The 19638-nt window shown below is 40.3% G+C and overlaps 1 protein-coding gene across 1 annotated transcript in view; it reads left to right on the forward strand.

The window, feature by feature from the left end:
* WDR90 (WD repeat domain 90) overlaps positions 1 to 15968 on the forward strand; it is a 39954-nt gene extending 23986 nt beyond the window's left edge. The window contains exons 29-43 of the mRNA XM_063430766.1: positions 6281 to 6366; positions 7812 to 7914; positions 9634 to 9755; positions 10292 to 10451; positions 10703 to 10893; positions 11192 to 11360; positions 11444 to 11555; positions 11832 to 12003; positions 12393 to 12515; positions 12872 to 13046; positions 13121 to 13251; positions 13572 to 13715; positions 13907 to 14026; positions 14134 to 14218; positions 15364 to 15968. Coding sequence (XP_063286836.1) covers positions 6281 to 6366; positions 7812 to 7914; positions 9634 to 9755; positions 10292 to 10451; positions 10703 to 10893; positions 11192 to 11360; positions 11444 to 11555; positions 11832 to 12003; positions 12393 to 12515; positions 12872 to 13046; positions 13121 to 13251; positions 13572 to 13715; positions 13907 to 14026; positions 14134 to 14218; positions 15364 to 15521 — 2051 coding nt within the window. The 3' untranslated portion in view covers positions 15522 to 15968. The remainder of the gene's footprint in view (positions 1 to 6280; positions 6367 to 7811; positions 7915 to 9633; positions 9756 to 10291; positions 10452 to 10702; positions 10894 to 11191; positions 11361 to 11443; positions 11556 to 11831; positions 12004 to 12392; positions 12516 to 12871; positions 13047 to 13120; positions 13252 to 13571; positions 13716 to 13906; positions 14027 to 14133; positions 14219 to 15363) is intronic.
* Positions 15969 to 19638: the final 3670 nt, after the last annotated feature.

Consider the following 19638-nt stretch of genomic DNA (forward strand, 5'->3'; position numbering starts at 1 on the left):
TCCAAAAATCCTCATCCTCACATTCATCTAGTACTTGGAATCTATTACTAGTATTGATTGGTTCCTCTTTTCTATATTGTTTGTAGGTATTGTAAGGTCTATATTCTCTTTTCTCTTGTCTGTATTCCTGTCTCCTCTCTTGTCTTTCATCCCTATATCCTCTTTCATTGTCTTGTCTCTCTCTAGCATAGAAATCCCTTCTCCTCTGCTCTTTTTGTCGCCAATGTGGTACTCTCACCTTTTCCCAATCGTCATATGGTCGTCTATTCTGGTAGTGTCTTGGAGGGTAATTTCTGTATTGGTCAAATCTATTTTCTCTTGGTCTTGGGTAATAGTTTCTAGGTGTCTGTGTGCGTTTAGAAGGGGTCCCTTTTAGTTCTTGTCTTTCAACTTTTTTGGGAGTAATTGGTCTTTCCTCTAACTCTGTTCCTCCTCTTTTCTCATAGAGAGTTTTTTCCATATGGTTGTGATTATATTTGGAAAAAGTTCTGACCTGTTTCGTTTTGTAATCCCTGATGTCTCTATAGTATTTATTTTTTTTAGTTTCTATTACCTCTCTCTCTATTTTATCCAGATTATTTTTGATATCCTCTGTTACATTATCGAATTCTTCTTGATTCAATGAATTAAGTATTTCATTCTGGCATCTGTTAATCTCTAGATCTAATTCTTTTATATTCTCTTTCCGTCTTTTGATAATTAGGTTAATGGTCGTAATGGAAAACCCTTCTAGCATGGTATTCCATTCGTCCATAAAACCCACACTATCCTTGTCGAAAGTGGGCATTTTAAAATATCTTAAACCCCTTGGAGTGATTCCATCTTTTAAGTATTTTTCTAGTGTGGCTATTTCCCATTTAATTTTTAGCTCTTTTTGTAACAGTTTTTCAAGTTTATCACAATTGTTATCGTATTCTCTTTTCTTTCTATCTAATGGTTGGGTATTCCAATTGGCCAACTCATTTTCCATATCCACCAGAGTATTTTTCCTTTTATCAAACAATGACATATTAAAACCAAAATAAAAATTAGCTGCTGTGTACAAAAAGTAGAAAGATAAAAATACTTAAGAACAAATAGAGTAGGAAGTACAAGCGCTTATGTATATAGGTCAGTAATCTGGATAGTTCCAAAGTTATATATTGTTGTGAGCTGCTATGTCACCGTGTTTATCTTTCTATCAAAGATAGTGGAAGTAGAAGGGATATCCGGTGTAGCGCTCTAATAATAGTGGATATACAGAAATAATAGAAAGGAATCCTAACTGTACCTTAATAGTTCATATACTTTTATGAGTAGTATCACTCTATTCAGGGTAACCTTAAACAAAAAACACAAATATACAGAACATAGTGCAACCTGTATACAAAGTGTAAATACAAAAAGGGAGTGCGTAGATTACTAACTCACACTTTCAAGAGCTATCACACTAGCTCAGGTATATGCGCCTTAGGGTCCGTAGAGGCGACCCTCACCCTCCTTTCAGTCCAAGTTTTCTCCAGGTGCAATGTCCTAGGTAATGGGTATAGGAGGGAACATATAGCGTAGTACAGTCTATATATATAGAAGGTATAGTACGAGGTAATGTAGATATACTCACAAACCCGGAGCCAATGTATCGGCTCGTTTCATAAGGTGTATGTGGTTAAGGACCACATTCCTTCTTTGTTAAAGCAGGTAGAAATAAAAGCCATAAGTTTGAAAAATATATATATGTAATTTATTATGGAAAAATTTATATAACATGTAACTTTAAAATATTATGTAGATAAAATAACACTAGTGGCTTATAGTCCAAAAAGCAATTCTGTCTGCTCACTGTTCATCCAGGACGCGTTTCACCAAATTGGCTTCCTCAGCTGGAAAAAATGTTCAGAAGATATTGTGGACTCCTTCCTGCTTATATACCTTTATTAATTGTGGGCTTCAGGCTTGTATTTCGCGGGCAATTTCCATGGGATTTCTATGCTAGAGAGAGACAAGACAATGAAAGAGGATATAGGGATGAAAGACAAGAGAGGAGACAGGAATACAGACAAGAGAAAAGAGAATATAGACCTTACAATACCTACAAACAATATAGAAAAGAGGAACCAATCAATACTAGTAATAGATTCCAAGTACTAGATGAATGTGAGGATGAGGATTTTTGGAGGAGCAAAGGAAAAGAAAGGCACAAACGGGAGGAAGATCAGTTAAATACTACACACTCCAAAAGGAGAAGAGATTTAAGTATAGAGGCACAAGAGGAGGAAAATACACCAAAAAAAGAGAGACGAGAGAAACCATACAGAACTCAACATCAATGAAAGGGATACACAATTTAAGCAATAAAATCCTCACAGAAGACCATAAAAAGGTATTAAGTAAAGGATTAAAATTTGCCCCTAACCAACCTCTGAATAAATTCGATTTTTTTGTGGATCTTAATAGATTCAAGAGAAATCTGTGCCTAAAAAAATTCTTCCTGAAAAACCCAATAGAACGTCAAATGGAATCAGAGAATAGGGCATATACAGATTTGAAATCAAAATCGCAATTTTACCCAAAACACATGATTTCGGAAAAAATGTCCACTTTCGAGACCATGGTTATGACAGACATAAAAAAATTAGATAAAATAAAAACGTTTAACCAAAATTTAAGTGTACAAGAAAAGAAGGCTCTAAAGGACCTAAAAGAAGACATAGACCTCATTATAAAACCTGCGGATAAAGGGGGTAGTATAGTGTTAATGTCTAAAGAATTTTATCATAGGGAGGCTGAAAGAATTTTAAACGATGCGGAAACATACAAGAAACTAAGCAATAATCCGAGTAATGAAATTAATAATATATTTGTAAACTTTTTTAACAAAGGGCTGAACCTAGAAATTTTAAATCAAAAAGAATTCAATTTTTTAAATAATTTATATCCTAAAATACCTGTCTTTTATTTCCTACCGAAAGTCCACAAAGATCTAAAAAATCCCCCGGGGAGACCCATTGTGGCGGGAATAGATTCGATATCTAGTAGGCTGTCTCAATATGTCGATATACATTTACAACCCATAGTTAAAAATACCAAATCCTATATTAAAGACACGATGATGATGCTGAAACTTCTAAATGAATGCAAATGGAATAATAACTGCTTCCTAGTTACCTGTGATGTCACAGCATTATATAGTAATATCCCACATAAATACGGATATGAAGCAACGAAACACTTTATGGAACATAGTTCAGATCTTACCCCGACAAAAATACAATTTATTTTAGAAGCTATAGAGCTTATTTTAAATAAAAATTATTTCTGGTATAATGAAGAATTCTTTCTCCAAATTAAGGGTACGGCCATGGGAACCAAGTTCGCCCCCAGTTATGCCAATCTGTTTATGGCATTCTGGGAAGACCATTTTATTTATGGCCAACATGACTGGGTGGAGAACTTGGTTACCTATGGCCGTTATATAGATGATATCTTTTTTATATGGGAGGGACCAGAGGAAGATCTATCTGTCTTTTTAAATATTTTAAACTCCAATACATGGGGGATCCAATTAACAAGCAACTGGAGCAAAAAAGAAGTAATATTTTTAGATTTGCATATATATATAGAGAACAGTTCTATTAAAACTAAAAATCATTTTAAAACTGTTGAAGCCAATAGCTTTATAGGAAGAGACAGTTGCCACTTCCTACCATGGTTAGAGAATGCCCCTAAGGGACAATTCCTTAGAATAAGAAGGAATTGTACAGATGTAGAAATGTTCGAAATCCAGTCCAATAAAATCAAATCAGATTTCATAGAAAAGGGATATGAAGAGTCAAAATTAGAAATATCAAGACAGGAAATTAAAGAAATAGAGAGAACCAGCATCTTAAAATACAAAAAGAAAGAGGAACCTATTAATAATGGAATTCCGTTTATATGTAGCTATAGCTCTAATAATTATAGAATAAGAAAGACAGTGTCAAAATACTGGCACATCCTCCTCCAAGATCCAGCCTTAAAGACTTTTCTCCCGGAGAAACCTCGCTTTATTCACAGAGGAGTCAATAATTTAAAGAAGTCCCTAACTTCCAGCTTTATTAAAGACAAACCCAATACCAGCATGACTTTCTTAAACACAGAAAAGGGCTTTTTTGGTTGTGGTATGTGTTTAGCCTGCAAAAGAACGGAAAATAAAAAAAGACATATAAAAAAATTCACATGTAATGAAGGGCTAGAATATCCGATTAAAGAATTCATAACATGCCATTCGAAAAACTTGATCTACCTCATGCAATGCCCATGTGGGCTAAAATATATAGGTAAAACCACAAGAGCTCTACACATAAGAATAGAAGAACACGGTCGAAATATAAGTAAAGGCTTCGAAAAACACAGCGTGTCATCACACTATAAAACTCATCATAATTGTGAGATAAAGGGTACAATTTTTCTGGGAATAAATAAAATATCTAAAGATTGGAGAGGAGGAAATTTTAATTTAAAACTCAGCAAAATAGAAATGGAATGGATTTTTAAATTAAATAGTCTCATTCCGTACGGTCTTAATTCAGATTTTGAAATGTGCCATTTTTTAACTGATTGATTTTATCCACTCCTTTTAGTATTTCCCTTTTTATCTAGTAAGCATGTTGTGTATGGTATTTATTGGTCCTACTAAGCCACCTTTTTTTGTGATATTACAAGTTTTTTAAATGTATATATATATATATATTTACACCTCTAGTATATCTCATATTCGAAATCAAATTTGTTCTGGGGTTCATCCATTGCCCTTGGAGTTTTTTACATATAGGGCTGCTCCCACCCATACTTCATATTACATTCTTGTGATTTTATAAATTCCCTGTAAGTTTTACCTAATGTGATAATCACTAGGGTTTTTAAATAGCTCAATATATACATTTTGATAATTTTAGATTAGTACCTGTCTCTTTAACTACATAAATAAATAGCCATGCATGTGATAAATATATATATATATATATACATATGGCTCACAAGGGATATATAAACTAATATATGTACATTGGATGTATTGCCACTCTCTCTGATGCAATGTCATACATTTTCCGAGGACAACATCCACTAATATGGCAAAGGACAGTTTCAAACACGGCCATATAAGTGGAACGCACGGTGGAACGCACTGTGGAACGCACTGTGGAACGCATAATGCTAATGGAGCCGAAACCGGAAGTGACCATACCCGGAAGTAAAAAAACGAAGAGGAGGCTTGAAACACAGGACATCTCCGTTCCCATGGAAATTGCCCGCGAAATACAAGCCTGAAGCCCACAATTAATAAAGGTATATAAGCAGGAAGGAGTCCACAATATCTTCTGAACATTTTTTCCAGCTGAGGAAGCCAATTTGGTGAAACGCGTCCTGGATGAACAGTGAGCAGACAGAATTGCTTTTTGGACTATAAGCCACTAGTGTTATTTTATCTACATAATATTTTAAAGTTACATGTTATATAAATTTTTCCATAATAAATTACATATATATATTTTTCAAACTTATGGCTTTTATTTCTACCTGCTTTAACAAAGAAGGAATGTGGTCCTTAACCACATACACCTTATGAAACGAGCCGATACATTGGCTCCGGGTTTGTGAGTATATCTACATTACCTCGTACTATACCTTCTATATATATAGACTGTACTACGCTATATGTTCCCTCCTATACCCATTACCTAGGACATTGCACCTGGAGAAAACTTGGACTGAAAGGAGGGTGAGGGTCGCCTCTACGGACCCTAAGGCGCATATACCTGAGCTAGTGTGATAGCTCTTGAAAGTGTGAGTTAGTAATCTACGCACTCCCTTTTTGTATTTACACTTTGTATACAGGTTGCACTATGTTCTGTATATTTGTGTTTTTTGTTTAAGGTTACCCTGAATAGAGTGATACTACTCATAAAAGTATATGAACTATTAAGGTACAGTTAGGATTCCTTTCTATTATTTCTGTATATCCACTATTATTAGAGCGCTACACCGGATATCCCTTCTACTTCCTTCCAAGGCAAGCAGAGAAACTGTGTTGTCTATAGCTCTGTATACATGCAATAATCCTGCCAGAGAATGTCATCTGCCACCAGTCTGAAGTTGCTAAAAATATCTGCATTCATCTGCCTCCCATCAAAACCCTGCTTTCATCGTATGATATGCTATACATGCATTATCTCTCTATACAAAACTTTCAATAGTCTCTCTTACTGGACAATAAGAGAAAGCTCAGTTTCGTTGATTAGCACGGTTATTTTGTTTTCAATAGATTTGAGGACCTCCAAGCACAGTCCACTACGTCCTGACTCTTACGCCCATTTCAATCCTCGATTTAAAGCCTCCTGCTCCGCTAAGGTAAGGAGTGTGGACTGCACCATCTTATCACTACCTGTCGTGCTCCCACTCTTATATACCAACACAATGTTCTACTTCAGTACAGTACAGGTTTCCTCATTATCAAAGGAACACTCCATTGAGTTTTTAAATGTTTTACTTCTTAGCAGATATACCCTCAAAGAAAACATACAAGTGTTTTTCCTGCATGTTTACATTGGGGATATACGAAAACATAGCTTGCAATATGCAGCCTTCGCAAGCGCTCCCCTCCTTCAGCCTATGCTGGGGAAATGGGCAGTCAGAGGCCTTTCATTGCTGCTCCAGCTGGGCTGGAAAACACCTGGCTTCCCCAGTCTTCAACTACAGCTCATTGAAAAGGGGAGAAGCCAGCCCAAATGTTAGCAGATTCGTACAAGCTGACAGAACAGTAGTAAATGATCCGTTTAGTTTGCTTGGATGTAAGCCATTGCAGCTATGCAGAACATGACCTCTTACACCCAGCTTGCTAGATCTCTCTTAATGTAAAGAGTTCCAGACAATCACGGTCTCAAAGACCAATGTTTGATGTGCGATCTACTATAAATATTCTACTGTTGTGGCACTAAAAGCACTTAATTATGCAAAAATGACAAATCATAAAATATATACATCACATTTGTATCAAGAATGTAATAAGTCTGCTTACATGTTGCAGTGTTCACTGTTCAATCCCAGGATGCTATGCATATAACTGTACTCATTACATTCCAAGACTGAGCAGAGAATTATCGGATATAAACAGTCTTCTAAAAACTGACCATTGTGATTATTTAGTGTCCTTCCCTCTCGCCAAAAGGGGCATAAAACGTCCCTCAAGAAACCAGCAGGTAAATGTAGGCTATTCTTGGCCAAAGATCACTGCTTACTAGCAAATTGGAACATTGTGGAAAATCCACTTGGAAAACAAGATTCAATAGAAAGAGTCATCCCCGTGAGCCCAGGCTCCTGAGTCTATGCAATTTCTTAGATTATAACCATCTCATAGGAACGATTAGTCCATATCTTAGAACACAGTATCTGGGAGCATTCATACAGTGCAAACATCAGCCCCCAAGCTATGCATTGGGCTTAACCTGTTATTCTGTGACTAGCCTCTAGAACCATCCCGAACCAGGCTGTGCCATGTTCTACACAGTGTTATAGTGTCCGTGTTGGCACTAAGCTTGAAGACACTTGTTGCAAAGCTTCCTAAAATTAACACCGTGAGGACGTTTAAGCATGCGTGGGATAGACATAAGGCTATCCTAGACTTAAGATAAGGCCAGGGACTAATTAAAAGTATTTCGAAAATTCGGCAGACTAGATGGGCCGAATGGTTATCTGCCGCCACATTCTATGTTTCAGTCTGGTTACCGAAGCGGTAAAATGACGCAGGCATTTTTGTTAATGCACATAATGCGTGTCTGACTGCTCGTGTTTTGCAGGGAATTTGCCATCCATTGGCAGACCAAGAGAAGCTGGTGCTGAAAGCTGTGATCGGGTACAATGGTAACGGCCGAGGGAACATGGTGTGGAACCCAGACTCAGGTATTCTGTTCTAGCAGCATGCAGTGGGTTTACTTTAAGAATGTCATACAATAAATACAGTATGGAGAAACTAACTAGTACAAACTATAACCACCTGGGTGCTAATTCTCACTGGTATTCCCTCAAATACCAATATAAATAGTAATGAAAATAAGCAAGAGAATGCACACCAGAGTACACAATAAATACTCAACCAGGTTTAATAAACCATTAACAGGATGAAATACAAAACTATATAAAGTGATACAAAATAGGCAAACAATAATTAACAATACAATTTACCAAAGTTCTCACGCCTAACAGGGCAGAAACAAGCATCAAAATAACCCCCCAACGTTTCGGCACCACCTGGCTGCCTTTATCAAAGGCCCTTGTATTGTATTGTTAATTATTGGTTGCCTATTTTGTATCACTTTATTTACTTTTAGAATGTGACACATTCAGTACTTGACTCCAATGACATGGAGCTGACTTACAGATTCCATTTCACTTTAAAGTGGCACAACCAGCTCCCCCACACATTGGGTGCAGTGTGTAGGTTAGGTTACAGTTAGTTATACTGGGTGGGTTTATATTATTAAAGGGACACTCCAGGCTCCCACACACGTTAGATGCACTGTGTAGGTTAGGTTAGTTAGTTATACTGGGTGGGTTTATATTATTAAAGGGACACTCCAGGTTCCCACACACGTTAGGTGCACTGTGTAGGTTAGGTTACAGTTAGTTATACTGGGTGGGTTTATATTATTAAAGGGACACTCCAGACTCCCACACACGTTAGGTGCACAGTCTATGTTAGGTTACAGTTAGTTATACTGGGTGGGTTTATATTATTAAAGGGACACTCCATCCTCCCACACACGTTAGATGCACTGTGTAGGTTAGGTTACAGTTAGTTATACTGGGTGGGTTTATATTATTAAAGGGACACTCCAGGCTCCCACACACGTTAGATGCACTGTGTAGGTTAGGTGACAGTTAGTTATACTGGGTGGGTTTATATTATTAAAGGGACTCTCCAGGCTCTCACACACATTAGATGCACTGTGTAGGTTAGGTGACAGTTAGTTATACTGGGTGGGTTTATATTATTAAAGGGACACTCCAGACTCCCACACGTTAGATGCACTGTGTAGGTTAGATTACAGTTAGTTATACTGGGTGGGTTTATATTATTAAAGGGACACTCCAGACTCCCACACACGTTAGAGGCACTGTGTAGGTTAGGTTACAGTTAGCTATACTGGGTGGGTTTATATTATTAAAGCGACACTCCAGGCTCCCACACACGTTAGGTGCACTGTGTAGGTTAGGTAACAGTTAGTTTTACTGGGTAGGTTTATATTATTAAAGGGGTACTCCAGACTCCCACACATGTTAGGTGTACTGTGAAGGTTAGGTTACAGTTAGTTATACTGGGTTGGTTTATATTATTAAAGGGACTCTCCAGGCCCCCACACATGTTAGGTGCACTGTGTAAGTAAGGCAGTTAGTTATACCGGGTGTGCTTATTTGCAGCAAAGAGTGGATCATAGCCAGCCTAGTAGTTCTCTTAAGTTTTTTTTAGGTATCTCAGCAAATTTAGGAATTTTTTAATACTTGTCTGAACGATCATTTGATCCTATTCTATTTTTGTACGATTTGAGAAAGAATAATAACCATAAGACAAACTTTAAGAAATGTAACGTGATTCTTTTTATTTATTTTATTTTATAATAGGGTTTTTCGCCTACTCATGTGGCAGTGTGATTGTAGTGGAGAATCTGCATTCTGGATCTCAGCGTCACTTGCTTGGGCATGAGGAGGAGATCTCCACGCTGGCACTCACCAACGATGCACTGGTGGGTAACTTGTTCACATTGCTTCTTTAACCATCAGATATGTCTTTTTACTGTCGACCATTCAGACGATATTGGTTGCTCCTGTCACAAGGAACCTAACAAATAAATAATATACTGTTGGTTTTTTTTTTTATTTATTTAATTTTTGTTTTTTTCCTTCTGTTATAAATGTTTATATTCTAGATTTTGCTGTTGTAGCCATTTCATGTTACATTTGTTTTGTCTCACTTTTGCAAATTAAGCCCTGAAGTCTCTAATGTCCCCGGTATAGTAAATACCTGCCTTAGAGAGAGAACGCCATTGTACGTCTCCATGGTATCTGCTGAATAACATACCGTTATACGGACAGAGAGAGAGCAATCCATTATACTAAGCAAAGCAAAGCCTATCCCTAAACTGGAGCAACAAGTAATATCTGTAATCGGATAAACCATATTCTCCTCCTTAATCTCACCTTCTATTCTATCCATGTGTTTCTTGTTTTATTAACTTCTGGTCACTTTTCCATCGTAATATTTTTTTCTCTTTGGTTTCAGGTGTTGGCATCTGCCTCCGGTAAGGGGGACGGTTCATCTCTGTGTCGGATCCGAATCTGGGACACCCAGGAGGGTACCTGTGTGAAGATTCTGCAGCATCATACGACAGAGGTGCAGGCTATGAACTTTTCCCGGGATGACCGTCTTCTTATGACTCTCGGTCAGTGCGCGTGCGTTGGGAGAGTTCCACTGGTTTCATTTCAGTTCTGTTTTTAGGGCCTTTTGGGGCTCATAGATGAAAACCATTCAAACAAGTTCATATTGCTTGAGAAATGAGGCCCAAAAAAATAGAGAGAGAAAAAAAATCATGTCAGTAGGGATATGACCGCTAGTTTTAATACTGCAGATGTTTATGTGAATTACATTTCCCAGCATAAAGGTTTTTTCCTGTTGTATTTTATCATCCGCCAGGTGACTATAGAGACGGTAGTCTTGCCCTGTGGAGTACCAAGTCATTTGAGCTGTTATCCAGCAGTCGTCTTTCTTGGCCAGCCCATGCTGTTGCATTTAATCCATACCATGCTGATAGCTTTGCTTGTGTTGGCACTAAGGCTGTGAGTTTCTGGAAGATCGAGGAGCTGGGGACCGGCACTCAGATGAAGGTGAGTGCTTCCTGAGGTGGTACAGTGCCTTCACATAACATACTTTGATTTCACTTGGTATACAAATTAAACACAAAGTTTGTTATGAGAAATATGTGTGTGATCCAATTTATAATCCCATTAACTGCCTTTCTCTAGACAGGAGGCTGATCAAACTGTCTGCATATAGAGAGCATCTGTCTTGTGGCCAGTCCATAGAATGCTCTGAAGTCAGCCATATCCCAATTTGTCTGTCTTTCTGTCTTTTTCTGCTGCGTTCTTTCTTTTTACCATCTCCGTGGCTTTTCCTGGTTCCCAGGTATATAGAGCCACCATTCCTGATGAGATCAGCCAGTCAGAATTGACGTCTCTTGCATATACCTCCACGTCATTGCTGTACACTGGCTGCAGCACAGGACAGGTGTGCGTGTGGGATGCACAGACTCACCGCTGCTTCTTGACATGGGAAGCAGACCAGGGGGAGATTGGTGAGTGTTGATTCTGCAGCAGCATTAGTAAATATATGGAATTTGTACAGTGGAGACTCAGCTATCGGTGTTCTTCCCCTAAGGTGTTTTACAGTGCAAAGGGAACAGACTAATGACTGGTAGCAATACCCGCAGGATACGACTGTGGTCTGTGGCAGCCGTGCAAGAGATGAGAGAAAAGGGATCAGATGCCAGGTCAGAGACTCCTGTCTGTTCACCTTTTGTTACATTATTTCTCCCATGGGGGGTTTCAGCATGTGTCTCATGGAGACTTCATCCTGAGGTTCTCCTCCATTGCTTTCCTCGCTTTCATTTCAAATTAATCTTCACAGGAATGTATCTTCATAACTGTTCATTTGCCTTAATTAACTTAAATACATGTGTCTCAACATTACCCCTTCACATATACTGGCACTTGTAGACAATTTGATTGTTTGGAAAACTGAAACCGCTCTGCTTTCATCCATGTAGCTCCACGTCGGTTCTAATGGAACACGAGATGACCCTGGACGGGGCAATTGTTAGTGCCACATTCGATGATGCCATAGATATGGGCATAGTGGGAACCACAGCTGGTACATTGTGGTATATAAACTGGGTGGAGAATACCAGCATTCGTCTAATCAGTGGCCACCGGAACAAGGTACAAATACTATAAGTTTCTCATCACATCGGAGTGCATTCAATATGCAAGGTTCTGTGACTTTAAACCTGGGCATGTCGCTGTGTGAGATATTTTGGGGTACAATTGTGTCTGTGTGCCAGACGGCTTTAAAATCTTACCAAATAAACAAAAATCTGCCTGTAGGCCCAAAGGATGTCTCTGGAGGCTATTCCCCTAAATCAGAGCGATGGAATATAAAGCAGATTGTACTCCTTGTGTGTTCCTATTTAATATATATGGGAAGTGCTACTATTACACATGAACCAGCACACCATTGTTCTCGGTGTTAATTAAACAGACAAAAGCTGTGTTCCTCTGTCACTGAAATAATGTTACCTGTACAATCTTGTCATGTTTGTGTCATGGAGGTGATGGATCTGGCTGTGAGTCCTGGAGAGAATCATTGTGCAACATGTGGGGAGGATGGAAGTGTGCGCGTCTGGTCGCTTCACAGCTGTGAACTACTTCTTCAATTCCAAGTCCTCAACCAGGTAACTTCACATGATCCCGATATATAATGTGCTCATCTGAGTGATTCACGTGTTCCCATCCCTTATCAGTGGACAGATCCCTTCCTTCCTATTAAATATCTTATGGAAAAGGGTAGAATTGAATAGACTGGGGGCATTGTGTCATGCACAAAGTGCAAAATGGCAAATAATGAGCAGGACTCTGGGAGAGAAAACAAATTCACTCGCCTGCCAAAAGGCCCGGAAATTAAATTCCTTGGTGAGGATCAAAAGCTCCCCTCTGCAATTCCCTTCCAAGACAGACTGCTCATAGTTAAAATATGGAGGAATAGTAATGCTATTTTTGTCTGTTTAACTGTGTTGTTTATTAACCGCAGAGCTGTCTCTGTCTGGCCTGGAGCCCAGTGTCTGGCATCCGTAAAGCGGGACAGCAGATTTCTGCAGGATACAGTGATGGAACAATCCGAATCTTCAGTATCTCCAATACCGAGATGGAGATGAAGATACACCCTCACCCCTGTGCAGTAACCTCGATCGCCTACTCCACCTCGGGTAAGGAACACACCATCCATCTTTGGGAAACATTATTTCTGTTCTAGAGCTTACAGAGCTTGCTCTTCCCACAGGCGATGTGCTGTTATCTGGAGGGAAGGATGGTCTGATGGCAATCAGCAGCCCAAGCACAGGGATGACCATTCGAGTACTAAGTGATCACAAAGGTTCCCCCATCACTGCTATTGAATGCACCCGAGGAAAGGTGAGAGCTTGGCTGAAACAACATTTAAATGATTTACTGGAAAAGGAGTATGTTGGCACTGAAGAATTGTATGTAAGTGTGAGGTTATGCATAGTGTTTTGGCCATTGTTTTTGTTTCCATAGAAACCAAACCTCACATGTTTTTATATGGAAATCAGCTTAATATATCAAAATTAGTTGTTTGACTGAAACCTGGGCCACCAATTTAGCTGGTGGCTTTATGATTCTCATCAGATTCTGTGATCTGGTGAGGTACCACAAGTTGACTTTAACATGTGCATTGTCTTGTGTTGTAATTTGTGTGTTGTTATTTTTTTCAGCCTGATGAGTTGGGAATTGGAGAAGGAGAGCTCTGGTTGGCTGCCAGCTTGGATAGACGTGTTAGTGTGTGGGTTTCTGATTGGACCAAGACTAAATGTGAGCTGTTGGATTGGCTAAGTTTCCCAGCACCTGCCACTGACAAAGTGAGTAATGATGGCTAACATTCAATGAATATCCACCATGCTCCTCTACTGCTTACCGCCAGCACTGACTGTCTGTAACTAGGCTGTATCCCATCTCTCAGTAGGATGCTTTTGAAAAATATACACTGCAGTACAATCTGCGCTAGCCTGCCTCTTTTCTAAACATTCTTAACCGCATTTCCCTCTGACAGGAGCAGGACTCGACTCTCCCAAGCCTGGCGGCTTTCTGCCCCTGGCAGCCTGGCACTGTAGTATATACCGGGTTTGGCATGGAGAAGGAAGTACTGTTCTACAGTTTAGCCCAGAAACAGGTACTTTATTCTAATACCATGATATTCTGAATGTGAAGTAATAATGAATCCATAGATTATCATGAGATCAGTCTAACAATGTTCCCCTAATTTCGAATTCAATTTAGGTTGTATTGAAGATCCCACTCTCACACTTTGCCACATCGCTTGCCTTGTCTCCTGCATCCTCACTTATTGTGCTTGGCAGCAATGGTAAGAAATGGCTATAGATATGTTTTGTGGACATGTTCATTTGTGAGTCTTTTCCTTTCACCCCCGGTTCCTACACATTTTGCCATTAAATCCTAAAATAGTACATCTGTCAATATCCACCAAACTGGCAGCTACCATCTCAGCATTATTATTCCCATACATGAAACATTTAATCACAAGTTAAAGTCTCAAGTAAAATGAATGGGAATAAACATTTCTTGGAAAATCTGAGCAATTTATATTAAAGTTATAATTCGGGCAAACACTCGCAATTTATACACACAGTAGACTGCTCCCTGTGCCTGAGAGATAATTGAGTCAGGAAACGTACTACTCAATTTCTCCCAGGTACAGAAAAATATCCCCAAAATACATGGAAACCACTCTAGAGTCACATGTCACATCCCCGGGTAGCCCTGATCTGAGCGCCTAACATATCCAAAAAGTGTTTAGATCCGTTCGGTGGTTTGGAATCGCCACTGGGTTAAAGTTTAGACCTTCTATAGAGTTTCTATATACGAAAACCACATAAGCTATTCAGTTGCGTTCACATGGCAAAGACTCCCCCCATTCGGTAGTTTATATCTCCCGAACGCCGTTCACATAGGTGGTCGGGAACTTGAATGGCCAGCGGTTCCATCTTCAACGGTGTTTGCGGGAGTGCCTAGCCGAAATAAGTTCCAGGCACTTGACGACAAAGTACCGCTGCCTGTGTTCAGGAGACAAAATGGCAACATCCATTCTGTCGACCATGTGCGTTCGGTTTCACGAAATGGCAGACACCCAGGGGAGCACTTTATTAATAGTTTCCTTTATGGTTTCGCACTTGTTACTTTGGATTTCACGTTCTAATGGGTTGCTGGGGTGGTTCTTGTTTGGGAACCGAACTAGGTGAGTTCGAATGAACAAACGAACAGGGAAAAAGAGAATAGTACCGATCCAAGTGATGGGGCATTCCTTCACATGAACTATAAAGCTAAGATGTGAAAATAAGGCTGCAGGGATCCTGCATTAATTCAGAGTAACATGTTCATTTAAACACAGTATCGCTTTGCTTGTCAGTCGTGCTTCACAATTTTTTACCCGTGTTTCCTTGAACCCCTTCCCCACCCAATCCACTATAATATGCTTCTATCTCTTCTTAGAGCGGCTTCTGCGGATAATTGACACCTCCGTTGGGATCCAGCAAGACTTTGCCGCTCACGATGACTGTGTGCATCTCTGCCGCGTAGCTCCATCCGGCAACCTTCTCTTCACAGCCTCTTATAACCAAGTGCTAGTCTGGGACATTGAAAATTCTTAATATCTGTTCTACCCGTGGTGAAACACAGCACCAGGATTCCTCATTAACTCATGTTATTGCTATACAACAGAGCTAGCAATGCTACTGCAAACTGGGGCTTACATGCTGTGTGATGCTAAGCATCATGGGAAGAGTAATCTGTATCAACTGGTGTGCCCATGCATGTCTGGGGCCGCTGTCAGTTCACGTGTTGTTTTAAAACAAAAAAAATGAAGTGCCTTTTGTACATTAATTATTTATACAATAGTTTGTTAATTTATGTCTAAACCACATTTTTGGTGGTTTGAATTTTATCCTTTTAAGAGTTTTTACCAAAATATGAATCTGTGGACAGTCATTTTGTACGGAGAGCAGAGGGGATATTTGTCACGATCCCTGCAGACAATTTCTATTAAGCTTATTTTTTTTAATTTCTTATATTTTAGTAGTATTTTATTTGTTTGTACTTGAGGGTTTATTTTTTATTTCTGTAAAATGCTAATTGTTTTATGGAATTTTGTAAATTGTTTTTAATAAACAGTTTTTTTTTTTTAGATTTTAGCATTTTATTTTCTGAGTGTCTATTTCTATACAGGGGTCCTGCAAGTCCCCCCCCCCCCCCCCCCCCCCCTCTCTGAGTGCTCATATAAAGATCTTTCTCAGAATGAGTGTCTCTATAAAGGTGTCCCCTCTCTCTCTCTCGGAGTGTGAGTGTCTATATAAAGGTCCCCTCTCTCTCGGAGTGTGAGTGTCTATATAAAGGTCCCCTCTCTCTCTCTGAGTGTGAATGTCTATATAAAGGTCCCCTCTCTCTCTCGGAGTGTGAGTGTCTATATAAAGTTCACTCTCTCTGAGTGTGAGTTTCTATATAAAGGTCCCTCTCTGAGTGTGAGTGTTTATATAAAAGGTCCCTCTCTCTCTCTGAGTGTGAGTTTCTATATATAAAGGTCCCTCTCTCTCTGAGTGTGAGTGTCTATATAAAGGTCCCCCTCTCTCTGAGTGTGAGTGGCTATATAAAGGTCCCCCTCTCTCTGAGTGTGAGTGGCTATATAAACGTCCCTCTCTCTCTGAGTGTGAGTGTCTATATAAAGGTCCCCCTCTCTCTTTCTGAGTGTCTATATAAAGGTCCCCCTCTCTTTTTCTGAGTGTCTATATAAAGGTCCTCCTCTCTCTCTCTCTGAGTGTCTATATAAAGGTCCCTCTCTCTCCCTGAGTGTGAGTGTCTATATAAAGGTCCCCCTCTCTCTTTCTGAGTGTCTATATAAAGGTCCCCCTCTCTTTTTCTGAGTGTCTATATAAAGGTCCCCCTCTCTCTCTCTGAGTGTCTATATAAAGGTCCCTCTCTCTCCCTGAGTGTGAGTGTCTATATAAAGGTCCCACTCTCTCTCTGAGTGTCTATATAAAGGTCCCCCCTCTCTCTCTGAGTGTGAGTGTCTATATAAAGTTCCCTCTCTCTCTCTGAGTGTGAGTGTCTATATAAAGGTCCCCCTCTCTCTCTTTCTGAGTGTGAGTGTCTATATAAAGGTCCCCCTCTCTCTCTTTCTGAGTGTGAGTGTCTATATAAAGGTCCCCTCCTCTCTGAGTGTGAGTGTCTATATAAAGGTCCCCCCTCTCTCTCTCTCTCTCTGAGTGTAAGTGTCTATATAAAGGTCCCTCTCTCTCTCTCTCTCTCTCTCTCTGAGTGTGAGTGTCTATATAAAGGTCCCTCTCTCTCTGAGTGTGAGTGTCTATATAAAGGTCCCCCTCTCTCTCTTTCTGAGTGTGAGTGTCTATATAAAGGTCCCCATCTCTCTCTTTCTGAGTGTGAGTGTCTATATAAAGGTCCCCCCTCTCTCTCTTTCTGAGTGTGTCTATATAAAGGTCCCCCTCTCTCTCTGAGTGTGAGTGTCTATATAAAGCCCCCCCTCTCTCTCTCTCTGAGTGTGAGTGTCTATATAAAGGTCCCTCTCTCTCTCTTTCTGAGTGTGAGTGTCTATATAAAGGTCCCCCCTCTCTCTCTTTCTGAGTGTGTCTATATAAAGGTCCCCCTCTCTCTCTTTCTGAGTGTGTCTATATAAAGGTCCCCCTCTCTCTCTTTCTGAGTGTGAGTGTCTATATAAAGGTCCCCCTCTCTCTCTTTCTGAGTGTGAGTGTCTATATAAAGGTCCCCCTCTCTCTCTTTCTGAGTGTGTCTATATAAAGGTCCCCCTCTCTCTCTCTTTCTGAGTGTGAGTGTCTATATAAAGGTCCCCCTCTTTCTCTTTCTGAGTGTGAGTGTCTATATAAAGGTCCCCCCCCCCTCTCTCTCTCTCTCTCTCTCTCTGAGTGTAAGTGTCTATATAAAGGTCCCCCCCCCCTCTCTCTCTCTCTCTCTGAGTGTAAGTGTCTATATAAAGGTCCCTCTCTCTCTCTTTCTGAGTGTGAGTGTCTATATAAAGGTCCCCCTCTCTCTCTTTCTGAGTGTGTCTATATAAAGGTCCCCCCTCTCTCTCTTTCTGAGTGTGAGTGTCTATATAAAGGTCCCCCTCTCTCTCTTTCTGAGTGTGTCTATATAAAGGTCCCCCCTCTCTCTCTTTCTGAGTGTGAGTGTCTATATAAAGGTCCCCCTCTCTCTCTTTCTGAGTGTGTCTATATAAAGGTCCCCCTCTCTCTCTCTTTCTGAGTGTAAGTGTCTATATAAAGGTCCCCCTCTCTCTCTCTCTCTCTCTGAGTGTGTGTCTATATAAAGGTCCCCCCTCTCCCTCTCTGAGTGTGTGTCTATATAAAGGTCCCCCCCTCTCTGAGTGTCTATATAAAGGTCCCCCCTCTCCCTCTCTGAGTGTGAGTGTCTATATAAAGGTCCCCCCCTCTCTGAGTGTCTATATAAAGGCCCCCCCCTCTCTCTCTGAGTGTGAGTGTCTATATAAAGGTCCCCCCCTCTTCCTCTCTGAGTGTGAGTGTCTATATCAAGGTCATTCTCTCTCTCTGAGTGTGAGTGTCTATATAAAGGTCATTCTCTCTCTCTGAGTGTGAGTGCCTATATAAAGGTCATTCTCTCTCTCTCTGAGTGTGAGTGTCTATATAAAGGTCATTCTCTCTCTCTGAGTGTGAGTGTCTATATAAAGGTCATTCTCTCTCTCTCTGAGTGTGAGTGTCTATATAAAGGTCATTCTCTCTCTCTCTGAGTGTGAGTGTCTATATAAAGGTCATTCTCTCTCTCTGAGTGTGAGTGTCTATATAAAGGTCATTCTCTCTCTCTGAGTGTGAGTGTCTATATAAAGGTCATTCTCTCTCTCTGAGTGTGAGTGTCTATATAAAGGTCATTCTCTCTCTCTGAGTGTGAGTGCCTATATAAAGGTCATTCTCTCTCTCTGAGTGTGAGTGTCTATATAAAGGTCCACCTCTCTCTCTCTCAGTGTGAGTGTCTATATAAAGGCCCCCCCTCTCCCTCTCTGAGTGTGAGTGTCTATATAAAGGTCCCCCCTCTCTCTCTGAGTGTCTATATAAAGGTCCCCCCCTCTCTCTCTCTGAGTGTGAGTGTTTATATAAAGGTCCCCCCTCTCTCTCTGAGTGTGAGTGTTTATATAAAGGTCCCCCCTCTCTCTCTGAGTGTGAGTGTTTATATAAAGGTCCGTCTCTCTTTCTGAGTGTGAGTGTCTATATAAAGGTCCCCCCTCTCTCTCTCTCTGAGTGTGAGTGTCTATATAAAGGTCCCCCCTCTCTCTCTCTGAGTGTGAGTGTCTATATAAAGGTCCCCCCTCTCTCTCTCTGAGTGTCTATATAAAGGTCCCCCCTCTCTCTCTCTGAGTGTGAGTGTTTATATAAAGGTCCCCCCTCTCTCTCTGAGTGTGAGTGTCTATATAAAGGTCCCCCCTCTCTCTCTCTCTCTCTGAGTGTGAGTGTTTATATAAAGGTCTCTCTCTCTCTGAGTGTGAGTGTTTATATAAAGGTCCCTCTCTCTCACTGAGTGTGAGTGTTTATATAAAGGTCCCTCTCTCTCACTGAGTGTGAGTGTCTATATAAAGCTCCCTCTCTCTCTGAGTGTGAGTGCTCTCTCGCGTTGCCCATGACAACAGCAGGGTGTACGTGATGTCAATCAGGTATCGTTCCGCCCCGCCCTCTGTGTTACCATGGTAACCAGTAGCCGCCGTTTGGGCCAGCATTCCGGAAGTGACGTTGC

This window comes from Pelobates fuscus, chromosome 8, assembly GCF_036172605.1.
Source record: "Pelobates fuscus isolate aPelFus1 chromosome 8, aPelFus1.pri, whole genome shotgun sequence".
NCBI lineage: Eukaryota > Metazoa > Chordata > Amphibia > Anura > Pelobatidae > Pelobates > Pelobates fuscus.